At 36.5% G+C, this 24,679-nt stretch overlaps 1 protein-coding gene across 25 annotated transcripts in view; it reads right to left on the reverse strand.

Moving 5' to 3' along the window:
* C2CD5 (C2 calcium dependent domain containing 5) overlaps nt 1-24,558 on the reverse strand; it is a 67,734-nt gene extending 43,176 nt beyond the window's left edge. For 5 of the 25 annotated variants that reach the window (XM_042795169.1, XM_042795167.1, XM_042795164.1 and 2 more), the window contains exons 1-9: nt 24,434-24,551; nt 24,099-24,226; nt 20,046-20,132; nt 18,020-18,191; nt 15,670-15,765; nt 14,951-15,106; nt 11,459-11,657; nt 9,840-9,964; nt 3,171-3,256 (exon numbers count right to left, since the gene is read on the reverse strand). In XM_042795169.1, coding sequence (XP_042651103.1) covers nt 3,171-3,256; nt 9,840-9,964; nt 11,459-11,657; nt 14,951-15,106; nt 15,670-15,765; nt 18,020-18,191; nt 20,046-20,132; nt 24,099-24,188 — 1,011 coding nt within the window. In that variant the 5' untranslated portion in view covers nt 24,189-24,226; nt 24,434-24,551. Of the gene's footprint in view, nt 1-2,196; nt 2,230-3,170; nt 3,257-5,664; nt 5,860-8,701; nt 8,854-9,839; nt 9,965-11,458; nt 11,658-14,950; nt 15,107-15,669; nt 15,766-18,019; nt 18,192-20,045; nt 20,133-24,098; nt 24,227-24,433 lie in introns of those variants that run through there. The other 20 variants (XM_042795171.1, XM_042795168.1, XM_042795166.1 and 17 more) reach the window with 12 other exon arrangements.
* Nucleotides 24,559-24,679: the final 121 nt, after the last annotated feature.

Genomic DNA, 24,679 nt, shown 5'->3' on the forward strand with positions numbered 1-24,679 from the left:
ATATTGCAAATCTCTTCTATTACTGCAATTTGCAAAGGATTATCTTTACACCAAGATGATGCAAGCACAGAGTATTCCCATGTGCGAGAAGACACAATGATCTTAAAGTTTCCAAGCTACAACTGATAATGATCAATCATTTTGCCAATACCAATTCACTACACCGTTTCACAATCACTGACTACACAGACCCTGAAAGAACTGTCACTGCTATAATCCTTGCAACTACACAGAGATTTTATAGGCGGCATTTGGGGAAACTTTGATAAAGTTACAACAAAATCTTTGTAAATACAAAGTTAAAAAAAGTTTGTCTATGCACATACATGTATTGCTAGTATTCTTTTTTAACCACATTTCATAGAAAGACACACAAAATAATGAAAAAACACATGGAACAAGGCTACACCCACATCTCATTTGGTGTTAGTGCCAGCTGAAGCGTCTCTGATTCCCTTCCAGCTATTCACTCATTCCCATCATCGTACCACTCCCTCAGACAATGCTTGTAATGATCAGGTACATTCACAGACCTTTTTTTGGGCTGAACCAGAGTCGGGAACTGGTCCACATGAAAATGCTGTTACTCTCCTGATTTAATTATTTTTATTCTAATCACATTTTCTCTGCCATTTTCACAAGGTGGCCAAATAATCCTACAATTTTTCTTCAAGTGAACTGAGGGGATGGGATGGATAGTAACGTGTAGCTGGAAAGAAAAATTGCCTAAGTCAGCATTTCAGCCAAAAGAATCACAGAGAACTGAACTCTAATGCAACAGTTATCCAGCAGCACTCTTCAGAGATGAAGATCAACAGATCTCCATTTTGAAAAGGCAGCAGTAAAGATCTCTCAAGCACTTGCAGAACGCAAACGTGGAGGAATAAAACAGCATTTGTCCAAATTGTGGTCAACAGAGATACAAAAGACCATCAGGCAATTTGTCCATTTCTACAAAAACACAGGCTATTCTTTTTGAGTAAAGTAAGCTCAAATATCCCCACTGATGAAGATATAGCATATACATTTATAGATAAAAATACACACACAGACAACTGTGCTACAGCTACATTTGCTATCAATAGGCATCCCATGAATTGCTAAAAATGTATTCATGTATAACATAACACATATGTGAGTTTTCCACAGCTGGTGTATTTTCCCAGAGGAAATCAAGTACTATTACCCTTCCAACAAAATCTGTTCTGGTTTGCAATTAGAGTTATTTAAATAACAGATTAAAAACACATTTGATTAAAAAAAAAAAAAAAGCTGTGGAGACATCCAGTTAAATGAAGTGGTTTTAATATGCCTTAGCATTACTATATACCCAAATAAATTGAACTATGCATCAAAAGAACTTATTATATATCTAATACATATGGAAATATACATATTGAATTTATACTTTATTTTTCCAAATGAGTGCTACCCTAACTAATCCAGAGAAGTAACTAGAGTGCACTTATTTATGTGTGTAATATTAAAACAAGCAAAATAACTTATAAGATACGCTATATCATTCTAGCTAAGTAAGTCAACCTCAAGATAACCATAAGAGGTAAATATAGCAAAAACACATCCAGTATGGAATTTTCAGTAAGAGAGCATGATACAAAAAATACGTTCAATTAACAGTCTGTATGCTTTGCTACATTATCATCAATAACAGACTCAACATGTTCCCATCCCCGCTGTACAGTATTTTTTTTTCCACTAGACACAGGCCTTATCAAAATTATGTGCAAGTAACTCAAGCTCTAAAATTACATTAAGTGCTCTTAATTTACATTTTTAATTGTTTTTTAAAGCTTCCTAAAGAAACAACAGATCAGCCATGAAATGTCAGAAATGCTAGCAAAAACAAAAGGTAAACAGAGAGAAGGCTCTTTTTAAAGCATTTTTTTCAAACTAAAATGTTAAAAGCAAAAAGCCATGGATTTGTATTTAAAGAGAAATTAAAATTTTAACTGAAACGTATCAACATGCAAAACACTAAGCAAAAATATGCCAATCTGATAAATGCTCTTAAAAGTAACAGAACAAATATTAAAAACCCCTGCATAAACAAGATTACAAAGAAATCAAAGAAGTCTCACAAAAAAGAAAATAAAAATATTTGAAAAAATTGTTTAGAAATCCTCAATAGAAGAAAAAAGGGCTACAAAAAGAGTCACACAATGTTTTGGAACATACCCGCATTCTACAGAACCTACGAGGTGATCCTCCCTTAGCAACGGTAACACAAAAAATGAAAAGAGAATCATCCACTTACTCAAAATAGTAGTCATTCACTTGTATTTCACACATGAGGCTAATTTTGTTTTCAATAAATGTATATGTTCTATGTAAGTAGTTTAGGTAGAAATTGTAATTAAACTAGAATTTATTTCTGAACAGATAAAATTCACATTTCTTCCTTCAAGACACCTCATCAATAACTTTTTGACACAAGCAGTATATAATCTATAAAAAAAAAGTTGCAAAAACTCATTCCAAAATTTAAACAAATAATTAAAATCACGGTTTTTATTATACATATGTTATTATATATCTATTCAGCATAACAACAGACATTTTTAGTCCTACATGCATTCTTCAAAAAGCTGTAAATCTACAAATCCCTTTTATTGCTTGGGAAGTGGTTTAGGTTTAAGTTACCATTTTTTAAAGGCTTCACACATGCCATTTCATGCAGTAGAACAAAGGCTAAATTATGCAGCAACTCTATTTTTCAGAACTGAAAATTTTCACAATTACAAATGGGATTTTCACCTTGCTTAAAGCTATTCCGATGTTTCTGAATTTGGCTTCTGTAAAAACTTACCTAAATACTTGATGATAGAAGTATTAAACTTACACATGCATCAGTAACTTAGAGAGATTGAATAGCAGTAATTTTTGCTGTAACTGTTTCTTATAATACCGACTGTAATCACTTGAGTGCTGTGCACATTACAGTTATTTGTTCCTCTTCTCCTAATGCTTTAGTAATATATTCAAATTTAAATAATTTGTGTTTAAATGGGCTATTAAACATTCAACATTTGCAGTAAGTTTTCAGACCTAAAAATTACACATATTTTTAAACAGAAAGTAACAGGAAACATTTAACTACAAGCTAAATTATTACTTTAGTAGATCAGAAATGTAAGTATAAAATACCTTACCCTTTGTTCCAGAGCTGACTGAGTCTGTTGTCTTAAAAGAGTTTTAAATGGCCCCCCTTCTTTTCCAGCACTCCCACTGCCCATTCCTGAAGAGTATCAGTACAAATGACATTCAAAGAAACATATATTATAATTTGTAATCAAACTTTGATTCAAAAATATATTAATAGTTATGGAAAACAGTCAAATTATGCCTGTAATTATAATTTTCAGAAAAAAAAATGCTGAGCATCACTATCTAATTTGGGTTTGGGGAAGGTGTTTTGGGGTTTGGTTTTCACATGACTAGCAGTGGGTTTTTTAGCATTTAGACAACCTCCCCCCTGATTTAAGGTCTTTTTCTGTTGTCAACTTGATTTTTAAAAAAACTTCAAGATACAAAAACTTAAAGATCTGGGCTTGCAATTCTTTCCTCTGACATAACTTTTGTGGGGGTTTTTTTGTGCTACTATTGGTAGTTTTGTCTATTACTTCAATATAGATCTACCTTTTCTGCTTTCCACTGAAAGTTTCTACATCATCAGATTTTCAGCCCTTATCAAAAAGGGCTGCAAAGTCACCATTAATTCCACATTGTTTAAAGACTCCTCTCTGCCAGATTACTCTATAGTCAAGTATCTTTCTGTACTACCATTATCAGTTTTTAAAAAAGAAAAAAAAAATAAAAAGAAGGTAATAAAAAGCTGGCTGAGAGTTTCAGAGTAACTAGATCACCTTTCTTAACCACTGGGAGAAGATTGTACACATAATTACAGCAGTACCTATGTAATGCATGACTGGGACCAAAAAGAAAATTGCAAAGGCAATGCATAGCCTTTGATTTGAAATATAAACTCTAACTACAAATTATTTTTCTTTAATATCAATGCAATGAAATATTCACTCATCTGAGTCATTCAACTACTGACTACTGCTCAGCATTTAAAACTGCCACACTTATCTGATAACTGTATTTGCACACACAGAACCTGCAGATTATCTGTAAACAAAAATAAGAAATAAAGTCCAATTTTGGATAATATGGGTAATTCTCTTTCCTTCTTTCATATATTTTACCCCTGCCCCCAATACAGGAGCTTTTCTGAAGAGATGGGTAGTTTATCAGATACACAAATATCTCTGCTACTGAATTAGCTGTTCTCAAGGAACTGTACTCTTAACTGAGTGTGTCAAGATGCAGGTTATATGTATGACAATAAGGTATTTTCTCCATGTTAAGAAAAAACGTCACAAAAGTAAGAAATAAACACATACCAAGATTGTGTTTTTCCTAAAGTAAACACAATGCTGGTGAATCAGATTTTCTTTGGTAATATCTCATGCCTAGAAACATACTATCATTGGTACTTCTTCTACCTAAAACCATCAGTGCTAATTTGACAAAGCAAAAAAAAAAAAACCTAAATTGTATAGGAAAGCACAGGATAAGGAACAAAAAAAAGTGTCAGGAGCAGGATGAAATACAAACACCACAGTGCAAACAGTTATGAATGAAGCCAAGGCCTTCTTTTACAGAATTTATAACTAATTTAACATAACAATTCTTTGCTAGTTTCCCTTTTCTTCTGATCAAGCATATAATAAACATGAATTAGATTTTACATATACATCAAAGTACAGTTATTTGTTTTAACCAAAGACTGGGAAATCTGGAAATAATACTGGACTTAATAATGTATGTTAATTCATTCCTAACATTTTCAAAAATTACTAAGGCTATCACTAGCGTATAATAATACTAGAATTCTTAGCAAATATTTTTAGCTGTTCTTGGATAAGGAAACAAAAATATTGGTATCTGTATAGTCCCATTAAATAAGATTAAATTGCTTTTACTATTTGGCATTGATTATAACCATCATTGTTAGGGACTATACAATATTAAATACAGACAAACATAGCATAAATACTGGACATGAAACAAACTCAAAATATACAAAGTAATCAAAATAGTTTCTACAGAAAAAATCAGTAATACCAACTATTTAATTTATATCTATGAAAATAACGCATGTCAGTGAAATGAAAAAGGAGGCAGTACAAATAAAAAGTTTGTACAGGCTTTGTTTAAAAGAATAATTGAAAGAACAGAGTTGCTAGCCATCTGATAGCCATTATTTCAATAAAATATTAATAAAGTAATGAACAAGTGCTTGTTCCATCCAAAATATAGGAACAACAAAGTGAAGGGAATGAGGAGGGCTTTTAAAAAGTTATTTTAGTCCAATTACCAAAGAAAATTTTGCAAGGGAAAAGGAATAGTTCTGTAGCATAAACTACATGTGTTTCAGATCCTATAAGAAGTTCTGAAGCTGTTTCAAGCTTCCAGGGCAGAGGTGAGAGATAGTATGAATAGTCATGTAGCCAACAGTTTTCAGAGGCTAACTGAACAAAAACAAAGCATTATAGAAGGCTGTGTGTTAAAAGCCCCCATATCAAGTAACAACAACATTTTCTTAAGTTTGTTTAAAAGGCCATAATAGATTGATCCTACCAGAAGCAGCCAGAAGCAGCTCTTCAGTGAAAGAAACACTTTTCCTCAGAACAACTGGGCTGACATGGCTAGAGTGTAGAGGGTTAAGGCTAGACCCCGAGAGGAGGAGACAGGACTTTTTAAGATGTGGGGAATCACAAGAGAGTGTAGGGGAGCTGGGAAACAGGAAAATCCTAGGTCCCTGTGGGGAAGGTGCTGTGGAGGAAAGTAATAGAGACAAAGAGATGTAGATTCAGAAGATGACTAAAGAAACAGACGGAAGAAATCAAAATGAAGCACTTTTTTCTCCCAATGAACCAGCACTTACTGCTAAATTATTTCTCAACATACAAAGAAATGGAATGACAATACAGCTCCACAATGTGAATGAGAAGCATGTTCTCAAAAATCATGACCTTATTATTTTGATTTAAAAAAAAAAAAAAGCCATGGTAATCTAACACTTATTTTAAATTTTTTGTATAAAATTTGGTAACAAGCACTATGGAGTAAAGGCTAAATAACACAGCCTTCTCACACTATTCATCTGATTACTTTAATTATTTAGGTATAAAAAGTTACTTTCCAGAGAAGTCATGGATTTGTTTTATGATTTTTAGAGTGAGGAATCTTGTAGAATTCTAAGTTCCCACAAAGAAAAGGAGTTCCCACCTTCTCAATTTCCTCCAAACATATACCATGTCACATCAAAATGATTAAAATATGTCATGCTTTTTGTAAGCCTGATATTCTGTTAGTTTGCAGTGGCATAAAATATATCACTATTCACAGAAGTCTAATTTCAAACCAAAACAAACTTTCTCAGCACATAATAATTTTCCTACATATTTATACCAGATTGGATAACACAATCACAATTGCATTTTATAAAAGACATTAAGGTAATATTCTCCTGATTTGGAGTTACTGAAAACTAGATGCTTAAGCATATCCAAGTTCCAATCTCCTCTATTTAGTTATTTGTATTGTGAAATTGTGGTATCTGCACTCTTTTTCCAGGTTAGTCTCCATCTGAAACATGTAAACACACTAGCTACCTGACTGAGAAATAAAGAAGAATATATTGTACTTCAGAAACATCAGGAAATACTTAATTTTTCACATCAGCCAATCTGAGTACTGGGTATCTCATATTTAATAATGTTTAATGTGTCACATGAGATGTTTGAATTTAATTTTTTTTTTTTAAACACAAAAATCACCAACTTTCACACTGAAATATTCCAACTTCATAACAATCTTAGGAAATGAAAACAGAAATCTAAACATATACAGTGAATTGTTAAAAACATACTGAATTTAGTATGTTACGGAAGTATCTTCTGCACATCATCACAATTTTGGTAAAAGGTAGAACAACTCAAGAGATACTGTCCTTTTAAGCTATTAAGATTCAAAATCTAGTATGTCACACCAAGATACAGAATTTTTAAATTCAACCAGCAAATCCTCTTAAGACAAGTTTCAGTAGCAGAGTTAAACACTGCTAAAAAGACAGTCCTAGTAAACAAAAGTATGCTCGCTGTTAGCTTTAATACTAAAAAGATAGCTAAAAGATATCTTTATATACCTGAAAAAATCCCTGAAAATAAGAGGTACCAATTACACAACCTGTTTCTGTTCTGAATGAACTGACTAAAGACAAGGGCACATCCACCTACGTAACAATGCCAGGAATGATATAAGATTGCTGCTTTTAAAACCTCACAAATTCATCGTGAGTTGCCACCTTCATAAATTCAGAACATTCATATCTATAAAGATGACTATATTACACAATATCCTCCTTACGATGGAAAATATGATCAAAAGAAACAGGTTTTCAAATATTCGGTAAACCAAACACATGAATTTGGATGCTTATTACATAGGAGAACCACATTTATATTTGTGGGTCCTTTAAATCAGTGACCACATTAGGTTATCCACAAAACAGTCATTATTTATAAAAAAGGACAAAAAAAGTGTCCATTTTTTTCTTTGTTTAAACACAGGACAGAGAAGATAGTACTAAGAAAGACAGCTTCCTAATTGGAAATATTTTTTAACTGGTATCTAGGGAATAAACTGGGTAAAATATTTAATATAACTGCATTTAAATGCAACTTTTAACTTATCTGCTTGGAAAACTCTTGAAAAGGCTGGTATCAAGTAAAGCTGAATCAATTACTTTAACATGCTTAAAAGTTGTCTAGATTAGATGGAGACAAGAATGTTCTGAGCTTCAAATACCACAATTTAAAACACCATTTAAAAAGCAATTAAACTCTTATAAACAGTTCTGCAAAATATTTTGCCTTACAGTAATAAAACTCAGGGCACTGGTCACATAATGGAAAATAAACAGACAATAATTCTTTGAGTTGTGCTGACATTATTACTGACATGATTCTAACCACAGATTAAAAAATAAGGAGGGAATAAACAAGTTGAAGAGATTACGATAGACCAATGGAGAAACAAAAATGCTTTTTGAAGATGGCTGGAGTCTAATTTAACTCACTTTCAAAATGTATACTGTGTATGTAAAGCCATTTCCACATACCAAGGACAATAAAAAGACAATAGCTGCTATATTTCTGGTATCGCATTTGCAAAAAGGAGTAAAAAACCACAGAGAAATGTATACAATATACTTACAGCACAACACATAAGGCTTAAACACTACATTGTTTTAGTAACACTGTCTTTAACATATTGTGGTGAGAAATGTACTCCCATGATTTGTAATATGAAATGGAGGAAATAAGAAAAAGGCAATTACTTAGGACTCCCTTAATGCTCCGAGACGTTTTACTTCTACTTGAATACAGTTGTGTTACAAATGTCATTTTGATGTTATCCGGAATAGTGGAAATATAGGCAGGATTTAAATTTTCACCCTACAAAAACCCTTTCAAGCTTGCAGGGTGTTATCTGAAGTCTCCAATTTCCACATCATTTTGATAACTTAAATGCCAAAAAGCAAAAAGGGGTTGAATGAAAATATAAAAAGAGAAACACAAATTAAAACAAAAAGTGGGTGGAAGCGCCTTACCAGTTTTGGGTGTCAAACTCAAATCTGTGTCAGAAGAAGAGGACTGTCGACTGTAGGACTTGGAAGGTGAAAAGGAATAGGTTTGGTTTTTCAGAGGGGTGGAGGGTCCTGATGAATGAGTATTGGGATTGGGATCTTCATTGAAGGGAATCCTGCCAGAAGAAGGTGGAAACATATTCAGTAATCCTGTGCCAAAGGACCTGGCTGACAGCAGCATGATCCAAACACCAGGATGGGACTGGGGCAGGGCCAGCAGTTATTCCTTAGGTGCGAGACTGGGGATGAGGCCAGAGGCAAAGAAATGCTGTTTTACCCATTCAGCATTCTATAGATAGATGCTGATAATCTACAATGAAACAATTAAGCCAAATGAAAGGCATGGGATGTGACAAAAAAATTATATATATGCAAAAGAAAAAACTGAAAACATTTTATGGCTTAAAAATCTGGTCAAATACACAATGCTTTGAGTTAGTTCAATAAAGAAAAAATGATTTCAAATTATATTTGTGTTTATACATATTCATACATTTATGTATATACACACATACGCATTTTAAAGAAAAAAAAAAAAAAATGTTTCCTTATCCTATAGCATCAGCAGCATGCCACAGCTAAAAACAGAGGAAAGAGGAGAATCTTTATGGGAACAACTATATTCACAAACAGTTCACTTATGCACAGATTGACTTACCTGCTCTCTAAAACCATCTCTTCCACAAATGGCACATACCCTTCCTACAACCATTTTAAAACCGAAATACGATATCTGAATTATGCTTGAAAGCAATTATGAACTCCAATCAAAACATGATTTCTTCCAATAACTGTAAAATAATGAATATTCCCCAGATACATCAACTTTTTTTCACTTAATTTCTTAGGAGGTAAGCACATTAAAAAGCAATTAAGAGTGTGGCTTTGTGGAAGAGACTGATGCACTTTCAAGAAACTATTGCCTTTGTCTCAGCAGCTGCACACAGAGAAGTTCTTCACTGACAATAGAAGGTGTCTCCATGAGAAAATGAGGGAGAAAAGATGGGTGGTACCTGCCTACACTGCCTGCCTGCCTGCACTTTGCGACCACTGTGCCTGTGGCCTGCCTCTCCCCAGCTCTTGAGTCTGAGCAGTCTCGTACCAGTGTAGATGAGAGTGGGAACAGACACAGAGAAGTTCTGAGTAAGTCGTGAGCCAGTAGCAGTGTGAATTGGGCTGTTGTGAGTCGAGCGGCATCCATGGCTTGGCGGATGAACCAGCGGAGACCTGAGAGAATTTGCAGCCAAGGTGGAAGAAAAGAAAACAATACATACAAACAGGTTGCAAAGTTATGTTATAAATGATTTCAGGGAAGTTTAGCTAGAGGAGATCTCTTACTTTAAGCAGATTCTAAGAATTTTAATTCCTAGCATGCAAGAGTCCAGATGAAATAAAAAGAGAGAGAGAAAGAAGCAGTTTAAGCACTAGCTTGTGAATGCGTAATTGATTCTCTGGCAACAGGGCATCAAGTCAGTAAAGCCAAGAAAAAAAAGTATTAGGTGATTTTGATGGCTTTGAGAAACATTCCCATTTTTTAGACTGAGGGACAATGATTCTGACAATACCCACCACCAAGATGAACGTGAATTTTTTGGGGGGTGGAATTTCCACATTTTGCTCCAGAGTAAAAACTACTGATTTATTTATGAATGTTTTTTTAAGTTGGTAGTTACCAGGTCCACTTTTTTTTTATTATTCAATACTGTCATTTTATGCTGCATTGTATCCAGAAGCTCTTTTGAAGGCATGTTTTTAAAATTAAGAAATTAAGACAAGTTAAATAAGCTATGATTTGAAATATAAACCCGTAATTTTGAGAAGTCGGAGCATACTGATGCCTGCATGACAGAAATGCCTAATTACTATTGTAATGACTCAATAGTTCAAGTTAGTGAAAATGGCTAATTCAATTAATACCTCTGGAAACATAGCTTAAGGATACTTTTTGGTGCTTTTTCTTTCCAGAAATTGGATGGCTCTACCAAACAGAAAATAACTAATTTATCCAAACAACAAAGTAGTAACAATTTGAAGTAGTATGTTTCTATTAATTTGTATGCACATTTAAAAATTGCATTCAAACTGTGTTTGGCACTGCAGTAGATATAACAAAGATCAAGAAATTCTACCTCTCATCCTAAAAAGTCTTCTCTACAAGTACACTGTTTAACTCTACCTGTTTTACAATAGCCTTACTTGTTTTGCAACAGCAAAAAGCAAAGTACACAAGAAAAGATGAGACTACTTCTGGGTCACTTTCTAAATCACTGACTGAACTATCTGAATGCAAAATTTATCTTTTCTTATATGCTCAGCATAAACGCTCAAACCTGATTGTACTGAACGTGGAAAATCTCGAACAGAAGGTTTATCGTAAGAAGCCCTCACAGAAATGTTTGCACAATAGAGTCAAAGCAGAACTAACAGTTAGGAAACTGGTGGATCACAACCCAAGGATACGTAATACCGTTGCTATATAAATTCAAAAATGTTGTATTAAGTAAGGATTACCACTCCAGCTTCTAAAGAAATAATGCAAGTAATCCAACCTAAAACATTTCAAAATTGTACAATATAAACTGAGTTGCAGACAAATAAAACTATAAAAGAAAAATAAATTCTGGGGAAAAAAAGAAGTCACACCGGTTATGTAAAACTGAATGAGTATGAAAAGAATAGAGATGAAACTTGTTTCCCTACAAACTATTAATTCATACTTACTCCTTCATTTCTTTGGATGGGGAGTTACATGCAGGTAAAAATGCTGATGTGTTACTTATTTTATCCAACGTGCAGGCTGTTCCTATGGCTCGCACTACTAGTCCAGACTCTCCCTCCAAATCAAAACACTGCAAATAACCAACAACAGCATTTCCTCTCATTTCAAGGACCTTCAAGCCAATCTTCCTCTGCAATTCACCTACAAAACAAAAGGTAAAAGAGCTCATAATTGCAATGGACTTTCCTTATTGTTCTTTGTGGTTTCTGGCCTCTGCTTTTGGAATTGCCAACCAAGTCTGTAAAACAGGTAACAGATCCAATCTTACATAATTATGCCAAGCAGCTGGTCACAGTCCCTGCCTCCTATCACACAGTACGATACTTATGATTTCCACAGTTTTTTTCCGTTTTTCTCCAAATCTATTCTGATTGCCAAGACAACATGCTATTTCAGAAGTTTTTCTCTCGTTTTTATTTTCATTAGTGTTTCCTTTTTTTACTTATAAAGTGATGGTCAACATGGGTGCTGAAACACACATGTTTCTAAACACACCTTCATACAGTTCAGAAAAATGCAACATCTCTGAAATCCATCTGGATAGGCATCTGTAATTTTTTATTTACAAACTTACTTAAGCATATTTGTCCTGCGTTTGTGTGTGTGGTGGGTTTTTTGGTAGCGGGCAGCATGGGCCTACAGTAGCAGCCCCTGTGAGAACGTTCTCAAAGCTGCCCAAGTCAGACACGCCTGGCCAAGCCTGACCCAGTTAGCAGTGGTGGCTGCACCTTTGTGATAACATACTTAAGAGGGTGAACACCTATGCAAACACTGCGGTCAGTGAAAGAACAGAGAAGGAAGCAGCAGAGGTGCACCAGAGCAGAGACCCCCCCTTGCAGCCTGTGGTGAGAGGGCAGGCTGTGCCCCTGCAGCCCATGGAGGGCACTGGTGGAGCAGACACCCACCTGCAGCCCATGGAGGGCCCCACACCAGGCCAGGTGACTGCACCCAAAGAAGGCCAGGACTCTTGAGAGAAGCCCATACTGGGGCAATTCATCACTGGGAGGATTGCAACACAAGGGAGAGACCTACACTAGAGCCATTCATGAAGAGCTGCAGCCCATGGGAAGGACCTATATGGGAGAAAGTTTGTGGAGGACTGTACCTCGTGACACGGACCCCACGCTGGAGCAAGGGAGGAGTGTGAGGAGTCCTCCCCCTGAGGAGGAAGGAGTGATAGAAACAACAGGTGATTAACTGACCACAGTTCCCATCCCCTGTCCCCTGCACCGCTGCTGGGGAGGAATTAGAGAAATCAGGAGCAAAGCTGAGCCCGGGAAGAAACGAGGGGTAGTGGGAAAGTGGTTTTAAGATGTAGTAATGCTTCTCACTGTCCTACTCTGATTGATTGGCAAACCAGCGTTGGTGGTGGTTGTGTTCAAATTAAATTGATGCTCTTTTTCTTCCCCAGCCAAGTCTGTCTTTTGCCTGTGACTGTAACTGGCGAGTCATGCCTCCCTGTCCTTGTCTTGATCCCAAAGGCTTTTGTTTTATTTTCTCTTTCCCCTCCCATAGGAGGGAGGAGTGAAATAGCAGCTACATGGTGCCCAATTGCTCTCTGGGCTCAAATCACAACAATATTTCAACCCAATTAATGCTTCTTGCTCTTTTTAATTTAATTGTGTTTAATATGGCAGCCTCATCTACAAAATGTAACACCAAATAAAGAAAACATGATACCAAATATGCCACTCTCACTGCAAACAAGAGACTGCCGCTTCTATTAGCTGCACACAAAGGCTGAAAGACCATAAATATAAGACAGTGGTCTGTCATAGATACTTACTTAGCAGGATGTTTTAAATAAATTTAAAAAAAAGTTCATTGATCTAAGTAGCTAGATAGCCTTGGTAATAGTAGGTGGGAAATATCATCTCCCTTCTGATGAAAATGAAAGATTTCCAAAAGCATCTGTTAGCAAACTGAAAAAGCCTCACTGTCACAGCGAATAGACTACAATCCCAAAGTCAATGATGTTAAGAAATCAAGTGGAATGAAATGATCACTATTAATTTCTAGAAGCTTGGTTTTAAAATTACTAGAACAGGTTCCTATTGTAAAATTAACAGAGGATGAAAGTATGCCTTTAGTGGTCTTGAAAAAATTCTAAGATTTAGGTAGAGTATTAAAGTTTCTACCTGAGTAGAGATTCTTATGGATTCCATTCAAGCCAAGGTTGAGACTGAATTCTCTTTTACATATACAACACATAATATGCCAGAGGTGTATGAAAAAGCCTAGGCCATTCTCAGATTCTTTCAGGATTCTTTAGGTGTGGCCACTAGTAACAATGATTGCAATGTGAAGCATTATATCACACAACATGAAACAGCATTGCTATGAGGTCTTCTATGTTTTTTCCTCTTAATATTTTTATTCATGGCAGTGGTTAATAAAATCTAGCAGAATAGTTCCACATGTGCTACTTTAACCACTTCCACTATTTATGTAAGGCAAGAGATATGCAAATGTTAATCCTGTGAACTGACATACCAGGGGAGCTATATTAAAAACCTCATAAAAAGCAAATCCACGTCAGTTATAATACTGTGTTTTCACATTTTTCCTCAAAACATGCTGGCTCTCCTAATAAAGATACTGAGTAACATCTCCATGATCTCTTTTATGTTGCTCCACTTACTAAGGATCTCCATACATGCTTGCAAAACTCAACTTGCTTTTTCTTTTCGTATTTTGCTTAAAACAGTTGTATCTACAAGAAATCTGACAACATTAAGAGCCCATCAGAAAACTGAAACCACTGCCTATCATTCTAGTGGCTATTTTTCATCATTTTTTTCTATTCCTTACACCTTCAATATTGTCCACCTCTATCAATTGATTGTCTCCTGGCTTAGTGTACAAGCACTCAAGGGTTGAGGTGTTTTGTTCTGTTCTGCTGGCACTGAAACAGGAAGACTGTGGTTTACAACTGCTGTTTGTAAGCATTAGTAATATATCGATATTAAAAAAAAAAAAATCTATGAAGATACTCAATACCGTGGAGATATCAACTAACTTTAACCACTGTTCTCTCCAGGAACTGCTGGTATGTCCTGCAGAATTGACGCAAGGCAATAAAGAAGCATGTTTGAGAAATAATGAACCAATCTTAACTTTCAAAAGATGGAATGAGCAAGAAGTATTAATAAACACTGTATCTGAGATGATGTGTATTTGTTCACATAATTCAAAGTAGTTCAAAGAGGGTGCAGTAGTTTGTTATTTTAACTGTATACTCCTCATACAGGTTAAGAACATCTTCAAGAAAGTTCCAGAGGTTTCATTGACCTTGCTAAAAACACCGTGAACTGAAAAAATAAACATAACATATATCCAAAATCACGTACAATCTTGTCTTAAGCACATCACTTATTTAAATGGTGAATATTTTTAAAAGCAGCAATAATCATTACATCCTACATGTTTAATACCTGACATGAGTGAAATAAGTCTTTGTCTAGCCTCATTTGATGCCCTTGGTGTACGAATTCGATCTATCCACTGGTATTCAGGGTCTTCATTAACTACAAGTTCTTCCACAAATCCATGAATTATTACTGCTCTGTAACACTTAGGAATAGATGTAGCTGTTAAAACAAAATATATATAAAAGATGTAAGGCATGAGTCTGAGCCAAGAATTCCAAGAAAAACATAAAATTACACATGAAAAGTGATGTGAACAATTACAGAAAGTAATCCACAGAATTTTCTGTTAAAATGGGGACATACCCAAGCAGTTTTGTTCTGGGAAACCCTGGAACCCCAGTAAAAATAACAATCTAGTGTACCAGTTACATGTACCATCATGAAACCTTTTCACTTCATACCTGTAACAGGGTATGTACCCAAAATACCACAATGTGTATATGAACATGCACTGAAATGCAGTTTAAGGGGGGGGGCAGGGAACCAGTTATTTACATTGTTTTCAAATATCAACAGTAAAAACTTATTTAAAAAAAAAATAGGCAAACTAAATTTTCTGCATTTGCTACTGGCTTCAATGTAATTTCCACTGGGCTTATGCAATGAGCTGGTGAAATAAGGGAAACTGACAGAATAGGTAAAGAAATAAAGGAAGGGGAGGAAAAAAAGAAGAAAGTATTATGTAAGCATTCTGATCAAATAACCTTTTTTCCTCTACTTACTGCAAAAAAACTTGACTCCACAGGATGACTGCCTAAATCTGTTTAAATCATTGAAGAGATCTACTTTCACCACCACATTGATCTCCCCACGTATACCTATCAATAAAAAATATGAAAAATAAGAAGTTGTATCAGAAACGAATACAAAACTAGCCCTATTAATTATTCCCTATTATTAATAATTAATGAACTTTCTATTACCAATGAGTTAGCTTTTCTGCAAAGAATGTACTATGGCCTTCCTAGAACCGCTCGGTTCAACTGGCAGTTCACGTGTCAATTCTAGCCTGGGCCAGAGAAGCAGGAAGGCATTTCCTTGCCTCTCAGAGACATCATCTCAGAGGAAGTTTCCAGTCCTGCCAAGCCTTTGAGGCTGAAGTTATGCAAGCAACCGTCCTCAAATACTTGCTGCACTGAAAAAGACTTTAGAAAAAATATGGGATTGGGAAGAGAGAAGCCATCAGCTTTCTGATACTGCATTGGCCTCTGCCGCAGTGTGCGAGTGCTCGCCCTGCTCCTTTGCCCTGAACCATCAATGCAGGAAGGCTATAAAATCAGTACCTAAGGATCACGGCTGTCCCAAGACATCTTTAGCTCAAGAAGTCAGAAATACTAACTTTGAGCATAGATGCCTTGAAATCGGAGTCCAGTCCACATCAAAAAGCTCTGACCAACACTAAAAAGCTTTTGCATTTTCTCCCCGAAATGGTTTCAAAATCGCAGTAAAGCTGCTCTCTGAAGTTCAATCCAACAATAAAATTTCTAGAACCACAAAGTGGAACAGTAAATATTTGTAAAATACTTTGATTATGAGAGGAAATATATAAAAAAAGGTATTACAGACTTTTTAGATAAAGCTCAATTTTTGGCCACAATTAAACCATACTAATGGAAATACTTCTACACACAGTCATTCCTTCTTGATTTTTCTACTTTCCTATTCTGAGCTTTTTCTTCTTTTACCCCACCCAGTAACAAAATCATTTCACACATTATACGTTCTGACATAGTGAGGACTAAACTGCTTAATGAGTCTGATTTCTGGTGTCTTCAGAAGCCTTTATCACAAAAGAATATGACACCCAAACAAAAACATTCTATTTGTAGATTGACTCTGATATTCTTATTGCAATAAAGTCACTTAGCTCTATCTTCCAAAATGCCAATAGAAAGAAGCCTTCAGTTACTGTAACAGGAAGTGCCTCGGGTTCACATATTTTCACAACTAATCATGTTAAGATAAAAAAAACATTCCTAATAAAAATTCATAATCATGATATTATTTTTTTTAAGGAAGCATCAATTCCTGTTTGGAAAAATCAAGATAATTAGCATCTACTGATACATGCATGAAAATACAAGAATTCAAAATGTATTTTAATAGAAAGATGTGAAATACTGAAAGATCTAGGAAAATAATGATAAATCTTACGCTCTCTGACATATAAGTTGTACACATCCCAAGCGTTCACCTAATTTAACTTCAAAAGAGACTTGGAAAATGTGAACAGAATAAAAGGACAAGAAAAATACATGCAGTATTTCTCAAAAAAAACTTCTTCAATATAACTGTTTTAAATGTAAAAAATACTTTGCACCGGTTATGATGATCATCTAGTAAATACCATTAATTACTTCCCAACAATGATTTATAATTAGCTTTTAACATAGTTAGGTCATTTAATTCACACTGGATAATGAACAAGGGTGATAATGATAACCACCACAGATGTTCTGCAATAAGGTATTCAAGCAGCAAGCTAACTGATGTAAACTGACCTTCACTTTCTGGGACAAAAGCTGTGTTCCATTAAAATCAAAGGCAAACATACCATTACTTCATTTTTTTGTACCTGCAAGATATTCTGATGAAATCTACTTAGCACTGAGAGTACTTTCTGTAGGAAAAGGAATTTCATCCTATAATTTATGTTGAAGATATGTCACATCCTGTCCCTCCATCTTATTATCCAACATCCCGGAAAGGCACACTCCAAGTGACTTCAGCAAAAGTACATTTCTTTCAGAAAAGACGTGGTAACTGGAAAAGTATGTTTGGTTGGGTTTGGTTTATTTTATCTCAATTTTGCAGTGACTATTTTAAATATCATGTGAAGATTTTTTCCACTTGTCACAAGTTCTATGGAAGGAATTCTGCCAAGCACTAGTCTGAGCTACTATGCCAGAAATTTTCTCATGCCAGACACAAGGAAAAAAACTGCCAGAAAAGGAGCTTTCCAGCTCCCAAGACTAAAATTATTACAAATTTCTGAAGACATCTCACAGAAATTAGGATTGTAAAATTACGTATCAAACAACATTGTTTTACTTCTAAACTACCAAATCTTACCATGAATGGTATCATAAATTGGAAACCATCCTGAAATAACTGTAGCTGCTTCACTATAGAGCAAAGGATCGATATCTATGTACACTTTGCCAATGGCATCATTAGCACTGTAGGTATCATGATCAAGAACTGTGATCTGGAGAGGCTCATCTTGTAGCTCTTCATCATCTACCTAGAAACAAATATTAACATAGAAACTGAGTATTTAACAAAAATGCAGGAAAACACTGCAGAAAAACAAATGGAAAAAAGAGGAGACTTATTTATGTACAGTGACCTGACACAGATAAATCTGTAATTTCAAGTTCCTGTATCTAAACAATGCATTCAACTTCTTTTATTTTAACCTTCACAGACTGGTGAGACTCTGGAACCAGAGTTATCACTGGGAAAAGAACAGAAAGGCAAGATTACAGTCATTACACATTTCAAAATTCCACATAGTATGTTTCATGTCACATTCCCTAGTTTGTCTACCCATCTCCACAATACATACTTTTCATTGAAAAGAATTAAAATTTAACATAAAGCATCTCAGAGGACTAGTACACTCTTTTCCAAGTTATGATTAAATTGTTTTCAAGTTATGATTATTGGTGCTGTCATCCTTCCAAACTTGTGTCAGTGGCTTAAGAAAAGACAAGACATTCTATACAACCCGCTGTAAAAATTTAGTAATGTCAGACATGCACTTTCCTATTTAAATAAATGCAATAATCCATCTGCAGATACCTCAACTATTTTTTAGGACAAAGATAGGCATGCCAGAACTTTTTGTGTTTAACATCACAAACCAAGGATCAGGTTTACTAAATGCAATGGGATGACTCATTTAAGTGTTTGCAGAATTATAACATGTAGCCATGCAAAAAGATCAAACCACACACACACTTATGATGTCTTAAGCAGTTAAGTGTTCTTCCACGCAAACAGATAGAATTTTGAGACTTCTATTATTGTCAAAAAAACTGTATGAACAGAGCTAATCCTCCACACAGATCAGCTCTTTCCCCTCCTCAAAAAACAACCCCAGGAACTGAAAGATAAAAAATTAAAACTGATTGAATTTCAACACCACAAAGTACACCAAAGTACTACTTTCTTAATCAACATGGATTGATGTTTAAGAGATGCTCTTACTCAAGCTTTCCGTATTAATTAATAATCTACCCAACCTTACTATTTTGTATTTGCTCTAAAATATTTCTAACATTAGCAGCTATTACATCATTAATTACATGTACATATATTTATAACCATGTTTATACTGCGATATTATCTTAGAACACTATAAATGTACCAATATTATATATTCAAATGTTTTAACAATTAATTTATTCTAAATACCATTACATTTCATGTCTTTTAAAGTTACAAAAAAATGCAGTAACAAAAACAAAACAAAACAAAAAAGAATACGTGAACAGTCGTTCAGGGCATAATGTCAAAGGACATCAATGAATTAGACCTGGAAAGCAACAACCAATTACAGGAAAACACTGCATGCTCTCATTATTACATAAGGAAACGGGAAAAGAAAGTGTCCAATAATTGTTGTCCAAGCTCTTTATTTTGTAATTTTCTCATAGGAATTCTCCATTTTCTTCTTTGTCAAGTGCATTATTTTTGCAACCCAAAGTAATATTTCAAATACCAATTAACTTTCCTTACTCAAAATTACCCCTTTAAAAAAATACAAGCATATCCATACTGATATCTGAAAGCCTAATCCATAATGCCTTTTTCCCCCCACTTTCACCTCTGTCTTGTCTTTTTTAGTATTACCCAGAATAACATTTGAGTTTGCTCCAATCTGGCAATCTTTTATCTTCACAAACAGTCCTAAAAAACCAATGAGACACATTTAGCAAACAAGGTCTCACTGTAGATAGGCTTGCTGAAAAGTCTTCACGTGTATTTAAACAGAAACACACTTCACTCCTCAAAACTAATCTTCCACCTGAAATTCAATTATTTCATTAAAAGCATCTAAACAGATACAGGCAAACTCTTAAAAAATACTTACTTCAAATTTGAACCACTCAGAATTCCACTGAGGATTAAGTGATTTGGGATACACATCTGTCTTAAATGTTGTATTTCCAAATTTTACCTAAAAATACAAGCATTCAATTACTAACAAAAATATCAATAAATAAATTTAGAAACTCATTAATCTACACATGCAAATAAATTCAAATACATATTTCAATAACACCAACAAATCCTTTTCTTTTCACTGAGAGTGGCTTTTTTAATCAATTCACATGTATCAGTAAAAAACTTTCTATGTACCAACATTTCCAATAAATATCTCTCTCCCACTATTAGAATTGTTTCTTTTCTTCCTCTATCACTTGAGAGGTAAAAATATCACTTATATTGGCTGTTCAGACTCACCTGGTATATTCTCTTTGCTTTCTGTTTACAATTCTTTTACTTATAGTATTTCTATCTGAATATTGATAGTTGATGCCCTGTTACTGTTCTCTCTACAGTTTCCAAAACAGCTTTATTGTCAATTTATAAAAGAAATAGAGAAACAATAGTCACATTGGTAAATTTATTTCTTAAATTTAAGAAATCTCCCCAGATACACACCAGAAAAGAACTGAAACCATCCCTACGAACTGCAATCCTGATATGCTGGACAAATATCAGTAAATTCAGAGCAGCAAGAGAGAAGTACCTTGTCAGTTTCTATACCTTTCTTGAAATACTGAAAATTCGCAAAAGCATATAGGCAAAAAGGTTGGAGAGACTATATATCTATATACATACCTCTATATCTACCCCTGTAACATCCAGTTACTGAAAATTAAACAGCCTCCACACTTCTATTGATTAATGCCCCTTTAACCACATAATAGCCTATTTCAGGAATCTTCATTCCGTCTCCACAGTAGTCTATTTCAGGATGACCTTATCTTGTTTGTTGTGGCTTTTGTTTTATTAAAAAAAAAAAAGTTGAACTGAATTTCTGTGATGCTCCATACATCACGTAACCGTGCTGCACATTGCAAGAGCCTTTATTTCACTGCGGTTTTCATTCCAAACTACTTACAAACACCTGTACTTCTCTGAATCTTGCCTCTCAAAATAATCAGTACTTCAACTCATACCAAGTACATCTGGTACTTACAAATACCCAGTTATGGCTTTGAATTCATTCAAGATTCTTAAGAAAATCACGAGTGTGCCGATACAAAAAAAAAAAAAATGCTGCAGTTAAAGGCAGTTATGTAGTTTGAATGCTGTTTTAAGAGTCTAAATGGATTTTGGAGACTAAATTTAGGCTTAGCTTTTGAAAACGGAATAGCAATTTTTTAAACGCTTTTATACAAGAAAGTATTAAATAAACACTTTATACATTTCAGTAATATGGTGATTATTTTTCATTGGCGCATACCCCAACTCTAAAGAGATTCTGCATTTGCTTAAGCACACCTAGTTAATTTAAAAAGCCTAAAGCACTGCAGAACTGGACTATGAGTTCACAACGAGCTCTGCGTATATAACCATACGTAGCTCAGTCAACAGAACTCTGTACAGCATCTGTGACCAAAGAAACAAAAACAAAAAAAAAAATGGGACCCCCTATTTGATTCAATGAACAGTAATGCTTTTTGAAAAGTTACTTCAAAGTAAGCTTTAAAGTTAAAAGCCAGAGTGGTATGAAAACACAGACTAAGCAACCTTAGTGTATAAAAATAATCTAGCTATCAAAAGGTGGATACAGCCTGTATGCATACAGAAAACTAACAGCACTGCCACTTAGGATGTGTATTCATCACACAAAGCAATAAAGCGACAGGAACACTTGTTTTAACTGAGCTACCTTATATACCAGAAGATGCCACAACAAAAGAGCCCAGAGCTCCACCCAATCTATATTTACATGTTATCTAGGGTGTAAATTAGTTCCCTTGGAGCCCCAGGCAGCTATAACTGAACTTTTCCAGTAGTCAAGCTGGTTCATTAAAGCTAGTAGAGATAATTGAGCACTACACTGCTGTCCACTGTACAAATTTAGAAGCACAATTACAGAAGAAATCGTGCTAATTTGCTCCAGATCACACATGCTGGTGAAGACCAAGTTATGCATAAGATGAGCCAAGTAAGAGCTCTAAAGTCTTCTCTCATTTTCTTTTCTAATTCTAGATTTATATTCAAAAAAATTAACATGGAAAATAAAGGCTAGCAATCAACTAGTACTTTACTTCAGCTTTTCATTTTTATTTAAGTGAAAATGTTTTGTAAAGGTTTTCAGCAACCTTACACTGAAAAATAAAAGTTTCAAGCTCCATTTGGACATAAATCTCACCTGCTGCCTTGCCTACTCCACATGTGGAAAGGGTAGTTCCTACAGTCCTAAGTAGCAGACCTAAAACCGAGGCCACATCTACATATTTCTTTAGTCTTATTTGTGCCAAGGCATTCATGAAACTGCACATTAACCCTAGGTAAGCAAATGGATCTTTATGAAATAAATTTATTTTTATTTTTTTGCTAAGCTAGCGTTTAACCAGATGAATTTTCAAACCTATGTTGCTACACGGCTACTCAAACTGCAAGGTTGGTGCAGATGGAGCAGGGTTGTGAACAAGTGACCAAAAGCTGAGAGCTGTTTCTCCTTGAGGCAGCATAGAAGCACACCAAGCAAAACTCCGAGTACTGTATTTCCTATTCCTGTTTTCCCTGTCTCCTAGTAGCACACACGAAGTTGCTGTTGGCTGCCTATTAATCAAATTTAAATTGACAAGAGAAATGTTTATAAATGAAAAACTGACTGATGAAACATCTGAAACCAAGCACTGAAGTATTAAGTTAAATGACTGCCATTCATGTAATAAAATAGAACAGTGTACTATTTCAGCTCCACTGAAAAGCACACGAGAAATAAATTTTCACTTTATTACCAATTTACTGTCCCACTAATGTGCTTAGTGTCTAACATCAATCAAATTTTCAAGGACTAAACCAAATCAGGACTTACGTACACAAAATCTGTTTTGGTATTACCAGACTCTTCTAGAAAGACATTCTGTCTTCTCACCTTAATTCCATTACTGTGCCAACCTCAATTACCATGTGTAGTACAAGGATGCATTTGCATAGCATTCTGTTTTTAAACCCCTCTTCGCTTTTTCTGAGAGTATGATTTCTGAATCTAGGGAATGTCACTGAAGTAAGTTCTAAGTTATTTCTACTGGAAAAAATGAATCATAAGACAGAAGGATCACGTCAACCTACTTTACAATCCCTTCCTGAGAAACAACCTATATATTGCTCGTAAAGCATATGGTTGTAAAGAAGGTTGGGGTAAGATACTTTTGGTGCAATGAAGTCATTTAAACGCATAAACAATATTTGTACGATAAAAATCCTCTTTGAAAATATTTCATTATTCCAAATATTTTCAACAGAAATATGAATATTGGCCTTAAAAGCGAAGCCTGTATAACACCGCTGCACTTCAACATGCTCTTACTGCTTCTCCATCCTCCTTACAACACGTCTATCGAATCCCGAAACGGATCCCATTTGGCTGCCAGACCCACAAGAGCCATTCATTAACAAACTTCAGCCAAGAGAAGCTGAAAAAGAGCAGAATGTTCCTAAAACGCTGTCAGCTAAAAAACAAGGGTAAACCAGAAACTGCTTTAGAAACACCCCCCGCGGACACGGGCTCGGGGTGCTCCTTCCCATTCCCGCACCCCTCGGCGGGCACCCTGGCCCCCCGGGGCCGGCCCACCCCCCGCGCCGAAGGCTGCGGCCAAGCCAGCGGCTCCCGCCCGAGCCGGGCGGCGCGAAACGCGCCCCACGGCGGGGCTGCCGAGGGGAGCCGCGGCCGGCAGCGTCCCACGCAGCGCTCCCCGGCACCACGCGTGACTGCGGCGGCACCTGTGACCGCGGAAGGGGCACCCGCCGCTGCAGGTGCCTCAGCCGGGCGGGCCCGGTGGCAGGTGCGCGGCCCCGAGGCGACACCCGCCGGGGCCGGCCGGCCGGCCGCCCTCCCTCCTCCTCCTCCTCCTCTTCTTCTTCCTCCTCCCTCCCGCGCCCCTCCCTTCCCGCAAACCTCCACAAAGGCGTCGGTCAGGTCGCTGGCGCGGTCCATCACCGGCAAATGGCGCCCTGCCACGATTTTGACCTTCAGCTTCCCCGGCATCTTCTTCTTCTTCTTCTTCCTCCTCCGCCTCCCCCCGGCTACCGGGAGAAAACAACAGCGCACGTCCCATAGAGCGGCGCGGCGCGGGCGGCGGGGGAGCGGGCGCGCATGCGCGGCACCAAGCAACGGTCTGCGGCTGCCGCCGTCCCCTTACCCGCCGCCGCTGCTCGCCCGCCGTGACGCAGCCCGGCGGCGAAGGAGGGAGGGAGGGAGGGAGCGGCTGTTAAGGCGCATGCGTTACTTACCGGGTCACCACGGCGAAGCCGTCGATGGAGCGTGCGTGGAGGAGTGGGGACGGGAGCGGGCTGTCACCCGCTCCCGCTCCCTCCCCCTCCCGCCGGGCCCCGCCGCGCCGCTCGCCCCGGCCGGTAGCGCCCCGCCTCCTCCGCCAAGATGGCGCCGCGGGCACGGAGACCCTGCGGGGAGTCGAATGCCGACTCCTCGATGGGTTCTGCGCTACAGCCGCGGCGCCGCTTCCCAGGAAAGTCAGG

Source organism: Tyto alba, unplaced genomic scaffold (genome assembly GCF_018691265.1).
Source record: "Tyto alba isolate M040663 unplaced genomic scaffold, T.alba_DEE_v4.0 Super-Scaffold_21, whole genome shotgun sequence".
NCBI lineage: Eukaryota > Metazoa > Chordata > Aves > Strigiformes > Tytonidae > Tyto > Tyto alba.